At 40.0% G+C, this 8151-nt stretch overlaps 1 protein-coding gene across 2 annotated transcripts in view; it reads right to left on the bottom strand.

The window, feature by feature from the left end:
• The window catches only part of APBA2 (amyloid beta (A4) precursor protein-binding, family A, member 2), a 39063-nt gene extending 32313 nt beyond the window's left edge, over positions 1–6750 (bottom strand). For both annotated transcript variants that reach the window (XM_009994399.1, XM_009994400.1), the window contains exon 1: positions 5782–6750. In XM_009994399.1, the coding sequence (XP_009992701.1) occupies positions 5782–6750 (969 nt within the window). The remainder of the gene's footprint in view (positions 1–5781) is intronic.
• Positions 6751–8151: the final 1401 nt, after the last annotated feature.

Genomic DNA, 8151 nt, shown 5'->3' with positions numbered 1-8151 from the left:
GGAAAGAGCAGAAAGAAGTACAGGGGAAGGGCTTCTCTTTCTTCCCATAAGACTTACAGTGTCAAAGGAGAAAACTATGCAGAACAGGCAAGACTGTATCTCCTGTACATAGTTACAAACCATCTAGTCTTGTACATATGGAAGGAGATGCTTCTAGACCAAGGATGCAGGGAATGTTTTGGAGCTTCTTTATGGAATCATTTTTAGAAAACATAAATTCTGGTATGTTGGTTAATGCTCCCAGGTGATCTGACCAATGCCAAATAAAATATCCTACTTGATACTTGCTTTCATGTGTCCTACAGATTTTACAGTTTATATTGTTGGGTTAAGTTGTACCATAACTGGAATAACCACATTTGAAGGAAACACTCATAAAGTATTAAAAACACTGTATTGTCTGACTTGCAGTTTAGAATAGAACCTAAAGCTAAACCTGAAACCTGGGATTCACTGCACACTAGCACAGAGATCCAAGTTAAAAGTCTCTTCCTAGGTTAAGATTGTGGTAAGAGGACAGATTCTGCAATGGAAAGATATAAAATATTAAAGTATTAAAGGTGTAGTGTTGTTAATACTTTTGTTGCTGAGCAAGTACTGAGGCAGTCTCCAGACTCTACTTGCTTGAGGACACTGAAGCATCTATGCACATCTTTCAGAAGTAAGGCTGGAGCTCTGCCCATGACCTGTCCTGATGGCTGCCAGGCCTGGGGTCACCTGGACCTTCCTCCTCCCACCAATCTGGCAGGGCCCCTCCCAGCCAACCTGGCCCTCTTTAAAACCACCCCTTCCTGTAACATAAAGCCTCTCTTAGCTGGAGGTGAGGGCTGGTAATGGTTGAGTTCTGCTGCTTCATAACAATACTAGTTGCTTACTCCAGTGTAAGCTGTTTAGCTCTTCAGGCAAAAGCTCAGCAATGTGTTCTTTATTGGAGCTGCCACCCATGGTCCTCAATGCTGCTGTGGTGCTCAGTGCTGATGAAGGACTTCTCTGCCTGAGAATATTCTGCTGGAAAACAGGTTAGTCCCTTTCTTGATTTATTCAGAGGAATAATTTGTCTGAGAGAGCAGTGTATGATTAGCTTTTTTAGAATTGTTAACCCTTTTTGTAGAGCTGGTAAGCAAGCACTGAGTGCAGCTCAAAGGCATGGCAAGGCTTTATGACTGTGTTTAAACATTTGAATACTGAAGCTTATCATCCACACCTGCCAATGTCTTTCCTGGCAATGCTGTTCAAATATTATCAAATAATGTGTTCAGAAATCAGTGTACTTGTGACTTGTGTATTTTGAAAGTCATCTTGAAGACTACTAAGCTTCTTGGAAAATACATGTTTTGTGGTAGAGTCCAACTTAAAAATGTTCCTTGTGGTAGGTTCCAAACAGTAAAAGCTGTCTCAGAAAAGAGATGTTTTGTGGTCGGATGACTAGATTATTAAGCTGCACAAGTAAACCAGCAGTTCTGATTGACTTTGCAGCCAAGCTTGTTTTCTCTCTTTAGAAAAAAGCTAAAGCAGATGGGTATTGCTATGTCTGTTGCTTAAGGACAAAACTTCAGTTTCTAGTTTTAACTTCTGTGATCTTCAGTTGGTTTCTGAGGACAGTTTATCATTGGGCCACGTGGCCTCCTCATATATAAACACTGCTATGTTTCTAGAAACACATCAAGGTGTATCTGAAAGACCTTTTTGAATCAACAGATTGTAACCTAGTAACAAGTCTATTGTGGCAGTACTATTTGTATTAAACTACACAAGTGAAATAACTTATCTCACAGATTCTGGTGATGTGTTGTGGGAACGACTTGATGTGCCCCTGCTGAGCTGCTGCCTTAGTTACTGCATCGCCAGTAATGTGCTCTTGTCAGCAGGAGCAATTTCCCCCAGCAGGATCCACTTGCACAGACAGAATCTGAACGAGGTAGTTAGTGACTAGCTGAAGGATTTCTGATTTTGGACACAGAGAAAAAGGCCAGACTTCACACTCTGTTTTCTCACAAAGATTCTATTACTTTTGTGCTAATTTAGAGGTGGTGCTAGCACATGTCACAAGTGAAGAGAAAAATGTTTGTAGAAGGGAGACTACAGAACTGGCATTAGGAAAAGAGAAGGAATTGAAGCTTAAAGATCTAAGCATTCCACAGAAAAATTTCAATACTCTATCCAATTTCAATTAACATTAAAAAAATGACAATTGATTTTTATCATCTTAAGGAACTAAGAGAGGTTTTTGTTACCTCCTTTGCATATATTTTAAATCGAGAACCAGCCATTATAAGAGTTTCAAAGAAATACCTGTGCTGAATGGTGCATTTTTATGTAAGAGCAATTTGGAGTGCATGCTGCTTCCTGCTTTTAACTTCCCAGGGAAGACTCTGGCAATAATGCATCTTTAAGTAACAGGCATTGATTTTGCTGTCTCCTGGTGGTGGCAGTTTATTGCTAAAAAGCCATAACTCTGCCAATTAGGACAGAGAAACTGGTTGGTTGAGAATGTTTGGACTGTTTGGCACTTTTCAGTACTTACACTTGGTAAGTTTGGGAACTGTCAGTAATAGCTATTTAATATTTCTGCCCCACAACTGCCTAGGACACCTGGGGTAATGCAGCAAGCTTTTTAAATACCCTTTATTTATACTTGTGTTTCCCCAAATTCTATCAAAGGCATCCCATAATACTCAGATTGAATTCCACTAAGGCATTCCTAAGATACAGGTTTTCTAAATTATCTGTCACCTTAGCTGTTTCAGACTGCTGTAAGGGTGAGATGTTTTAAGGACAAAAAACTCCAGGACGTGGACTTTTTAGAGCCAAAGAGCACCATGCTGATGGCAAGAGAAGGGAATAAACCTCAAATATTTTTGTCAATACTGAGCTCTACTAGTATAGGTAAACAACAGTAGCAGCATTGATGTGTGCAAAGCTGCTAGAGAACAAACTGAGACAAAAAGGAAGACTTTGATAGTGATGTTTTATCTGTCTCTGTTCATACTGAAAAAGTGTGAGGGCTTAGCCTACTTGAAGGTTGTGAAATGAGACCAGCACTGCAGAAGCTCACAGGTCCCTACCAGGGGAGTTTGTGTGAGCATGACTGGTTAGGTCCTCAAATGTATAACACTGATAGGGAAGTATGATTGAGAAACGAGAAGCAACAGGATTCATGTGTTTATGGCATCCACAGGCAGCATTGTTAACAAGTAGATGTCACTCTAAGGTCCTCCTCCTTAATGGTGCTAACAGCAAATCCCATTTTCTTCAAAAGGGTAGAGTGAAAGGTGTTGATGCTGCTAAATACTTGAGCTTTTATTGTTGGCAAATAGATCTGTTTGAATAGGGTAGGAGAGGATAAGCATACTAAGGAGTCTACAGCCTGGAATCAAGTAGGTAAGACAGGAAGAACAAAGGGCTGGTTAGACAGTGAGTGCTCAAGTGATGAATCCCATCTCTAGTCCCCACCCATCAGAAGTCAATGCCAGTATTTCATACAAGGATGACTCGGGATGAAAAGAGTAAACTCTGCCCTATATGAGGTTCCAAAGAGAAGCAATTATGTAATTGAGTTGCTTGTTAGTGCAAAAGGCATCTTCCATGGGCATAATTTCAGCAGCAGGATGGGCCTGGGACTGCCCCTTACCATACTGCTTTGAGGGACAGCAGCAGGACAGGTTGTGTTGCAGCGACTGCTGGGGAGACAAGTTTTTTTTTGTTGTTCAAATTTTGGTTTAGACCAGGCCCTTGTTTGTATTTGGTGCAGCATAAGCACTCATCTGCAACAGGAGATTACTGATTTTTCATCTAGTAAACCTGTTCCCAGGTTGATTATCCATGTGCCAAATCAATAATGTTCTAGCTGAACTTGAAGCTATGCAAATGTAATAGCATTTGAGAAAGGAAAAAAACTTCAAGTCAACAGCAAGTCCTTTTGCACAGAGGAACATGACATCCATTTAAAATGTCTGGTCATACTGAATCCTAGTATCAGTTTAATTTAGTTCTTCTGCCTCCTTACTCCACCCAAAGATATAACTAAGTCAGTTAATTCATGTTTATTTTACAACAAAAACTGTGATATTTCAGGAGAATCACAACAATAGGATGTCTGACTATATTTGACTTCTCTGCATAAAGCTGAAATATATAAAATGAAATTATAAGCAAAAAAACCCCCCCATTTATTCATGTCAGATACATTAACAATTGGCTCAGTCCAAGATGACTAAGATGTCAAATGGGGGATGTCAAATGCTGTTACATTTTAATTGTGTCATAAAATGCACCAAATATTAAATTTCAACTTCAGAGATGTAATGCCTTTCTTAAATACTGTAAGCATTCAAAACCTGCAAGAAATAAAAGTTGTGCTAAGCAGTGAGTTAGAGCAGATCTACACTCTAAATATATTCTGGGTTCCCCTCAGGCTCGTATAGTGCAAATCCTCTTCTGCACTTCCCTAGAGGTGTTTACAAATAAAGGCTCATACAAGCAAGCTCATATATCCCCAAAGTCTTCAACAGTGAGCATGTATATTTAAGACTGACCCACACTGAAAGTAAAACGAGATGTTTACTTTGTTCTCCCACTTTCTGTAGATCATTGGGACTTTCCTAGAAGTGACTACTGTTCTCTAGTGATTAATTGCTGAAAGCACACATAGCAACTGAACCACTTAAAACTGCATTTGTCCACTGGTTATTTAACATTTGGTATGCAAGTCAATTGCTAGCATGTATCACGGGCTAAGAATTAACTATATAGTTTTAAAGATATGTGAAAATGTATTGTGTATCAGTTACTGTCTCCTGACCTGAAATTTTATGCAGCAGTATTACCTCCTATGGGACGGAAGAGAGGAGCAGAAACATTTAAAAAAGCTGAGGACAGCACAGTATGTGCATAAAAGCACAAAATGCACATTCCTGTTTGCTTATTGTTGTATCTTGGTTTAACTTGAAAGCATTTAAATCTACATTCATGAAAAGAACTGGGGCAAGAAAGTGTTCCATATGCAGTATGTGTGCTTCATCCCTCTCCCTGTGGCAGTTTGTGATGCACACTTACAATAACTGAAATATTTTAGCAAGATGACAAAAGATGTTCTGAGGAAACTCCCTACAAACAGTAACTTTGGGATGCAAATGTACTGAAAATGGCTTTGGATTTTTCTCCTTTCACTATTAAGAACTTTATTGTAATTAAAATGATGACTACCTCAGTTTCACAAATGAGACACAGGTTCATGTAGACAATATACTAATACACAATATTGTCACTAGAAAATAAACTAATGCATCCCTTAGACATGTTATAGTAAATATTTAAAGAAATTAATGCCCCAGAAAAGGATAAAATCTTCTGCAATTCATTTAAATTATTTGAGGTCAAATATTAATGTTAAAAGTCCAGCCACACCTCATGTTAAGGACATTTAAGGACCTATTAATGGGTCCTTAATGGAAAAAAAGACTTTAGCTATTTTAATGCTGACCCTAGTTCTCATTTATCTAATGTTACTGCAGAATAAAAATAATATAAATAAACTTGGTTTTGCTCCATGCATTTGCATTACCTTGTTTTATTTAGAATTGTCTCTTCTCTGCAAAACCTCCTTCCTAATTCTCTACCTAATATTGACTACATTAGCACCTTATTCTAAATATACAATGTGATTACCCAGCTGTGAATGCAACACAGTAAAAAAATGTTGCTCTCTAATTCAGTTTGGAATAAATAACATAACATTTGCATAATGCCTCTGACAGTCTGATTAAACAGAGACCCTCATACCTGCTCTTGTGGCCACTTCTGCCTGTCCTCTGGAGTTCTTGACTTGGCTTTAAAGCCTCTAGGCACCTCTCCACTGAGCTTAGAGGCAGATGGGATGTTCAGTGACTTTGGCCTCCCCTCATGCCTGTTAGTGTTGTGAACAGCTTCACCCTTTGAACAAGTCTCTTTATAGTCATGTGCCATGTTTTCAGTCCCAGTGTGCTCTGGACTCATTTCTGTTGTACTATTAATACTGCTCATGCTCATACTCATTTTGATTTCTGCTACAATCTGGTCAATGTCCTCTTCCTGCTCTTCCAGCTCTGCATCCTCTTTTCTAGAGTGGTATGGTGATATTCCCTGTGAGTTTCCATTAGCCTCTGCTTGGTAATAGTCCGGATAGCCACCTTCACTTGGACAATACTGTATGTTTTCTTCTTGGTCTTGAATCTCCAAAGATGACACTTCATCCTCCAAAATCTGAACACTATTATCTTGACCTTCCTGCCACTCTTGCCTCTCCATCACCTCATTTTCATCTTGGTGCTGAATTTTACCTTCAGCCCATTCTTCTACAGCTTCCTGACATTCATCTGTTTCAACATGGTGCTCCTCATGGGGAGCATACTCCTCCCCATTGCAGTCCATTCCTTCCAGGTAACTGTCATCCTCTGGACAGTATCTAATGTAGTATGTGATCCCCTCCTCTTCCTCTGGTAAGCCTTCATCATAGTCCTCCTCCTCAGAGGTGTTATTCACATAGTCAGAGCTGGAGTCACCATCTCCACTATGATCATTGCACTCATGTTCCACAGGTGTAGGACTGCCTTGTCTGACAGTTGCTAGCTCTGCCTCCTTTGCTGCATAATCTTCAATAGGAAGGTCACTTTCTTCATTTTCAGGCTCCCTGATGTGAGCTGAAGTAGGACAAGCTCTAACTCTGTGATCCAGCATGCTGGCTGTGGTGCTTTGACGTTTCCTGTTTGCCATAGCCACCTCCTTATATGACAATCATTTCTAAGCAATTACTGTAGGGAAGATGGAAAAACACATTCAGGAAAAGGTCATCAGTAGAGAACAGTGATGTTAACAGGAAAAGAACTTGATAGATTTATCTGGCAAAAAGGATATTTTTGTAGATTCACAGACAACTAAATTTTAAATGCTCATGTCATGGAACCAAAAATCAAAGTAATAACTTGCACACTGAAAGGAACAGATAGAGAAGGTTCTATATTTATGCTAAATGCATTTTAGTGTAGGATCTCCTCTGTCAATTTGACAGAGAATTAATCCTGAACCTTGAAATTAGTTTTCAATTTCTTTTTCTTGCCAGGAAGAGGTCATGCTTTGATTGCTATGCAGCAAACAGGAGCTCTTTTCCAGCTTAGGCATTTTTCTAATATGCACTGAAAGCACACATTTAGAATCTGACCTGCTCTTACCAAAACTAAAGGAAAACAATTCCATCTACTTGGCAGTCACAGAGGACACTAAAGGATAATTCAGTGTATTTAAAAATTTATTTAAAATATCACTCACTGGCTTATTAGCTCTTACTAGCTGGATGCCAGTATCTCCCATTGTTAAACCAAATATTGGTTTTAGAATAGAATAGACTATTTCAGTTGGAAAAGATCTGTAATAACCATCTAGTCCAACTGCCTGACCAATTCAGGGCTGACCATCTTAAAGCATGTTATTAGTGGCATTGTTAAACACCCACAGGCTTGGAGCATTATCCACCTTTCTAGGAAGCCTGTTCCAGTGTTTGACCACCCTCTCAGTAAAGAAATACTTCACATCTAGTCAAAACCTCACCTGGTACAGCTTTGAACCATTCTTGCACATCTGATCACTGGGTGCCAGGGAAAGCTCAGCACCTCCCTCTCCCCATCCCCTCCTCAGGAAGCTGTGGAAAGCAATGAGGTTTCCTCTCAGCCTCCTTTTCTCCAAACCAAACAAGCCTGAAGCCCTCAGCCACTCCTTCTAGGACATCCCTTCCAGCCCTCTCACCAGCTTTGCTGCCCTCCTCTGGACACATACATGGACCTTTGCATCCCTCTTAAACTCTGAGGCCCAGAACTGCACACAGGTGAGGCCATACCAAGGCTGAATACAGAGGGATAATCACCTCTCTTGACCAGTTGGTTATACCATGTTGGAAGCACCCCAGGATGCAGTTTGGCCCCTTGGCTGCCAAGGCACATGGCTGACTCATTGATTCTGCTGCCAACCAGCACTATCAGGTGCCTTTCTGCAGGGCTGATCTTCAGCCACACCTCTCCCAATTTATACTTGTGTCCAGTGTCACTCAGTCCCAGGTGCAGAATCTGGTATTTACACATGTTATATTTCATCCCATTAATCACAGTTCAATGCTCCAATCTA

The sequence above is a fragment of the Chaetura pelagica genome, unplaced genomic scaffold (assembly GCF_000747805.2).
Source record: "Chaetura pelagica isolate M959 unplaced genomic scaffold, ChaPel_1.0 scaffold222, whole genome shotgun sequence".
NCBI lineage: Eukaryota > Metazoa > Chordata > Aves > Apodiformes > Apodidae > Chaetura > Chaetura pelagica.
The sequence above is the reverse complement of the archived record's forward strand: the minus strand, read 5'-3'. Positions and strand labels throughout refer to the sequence as shown.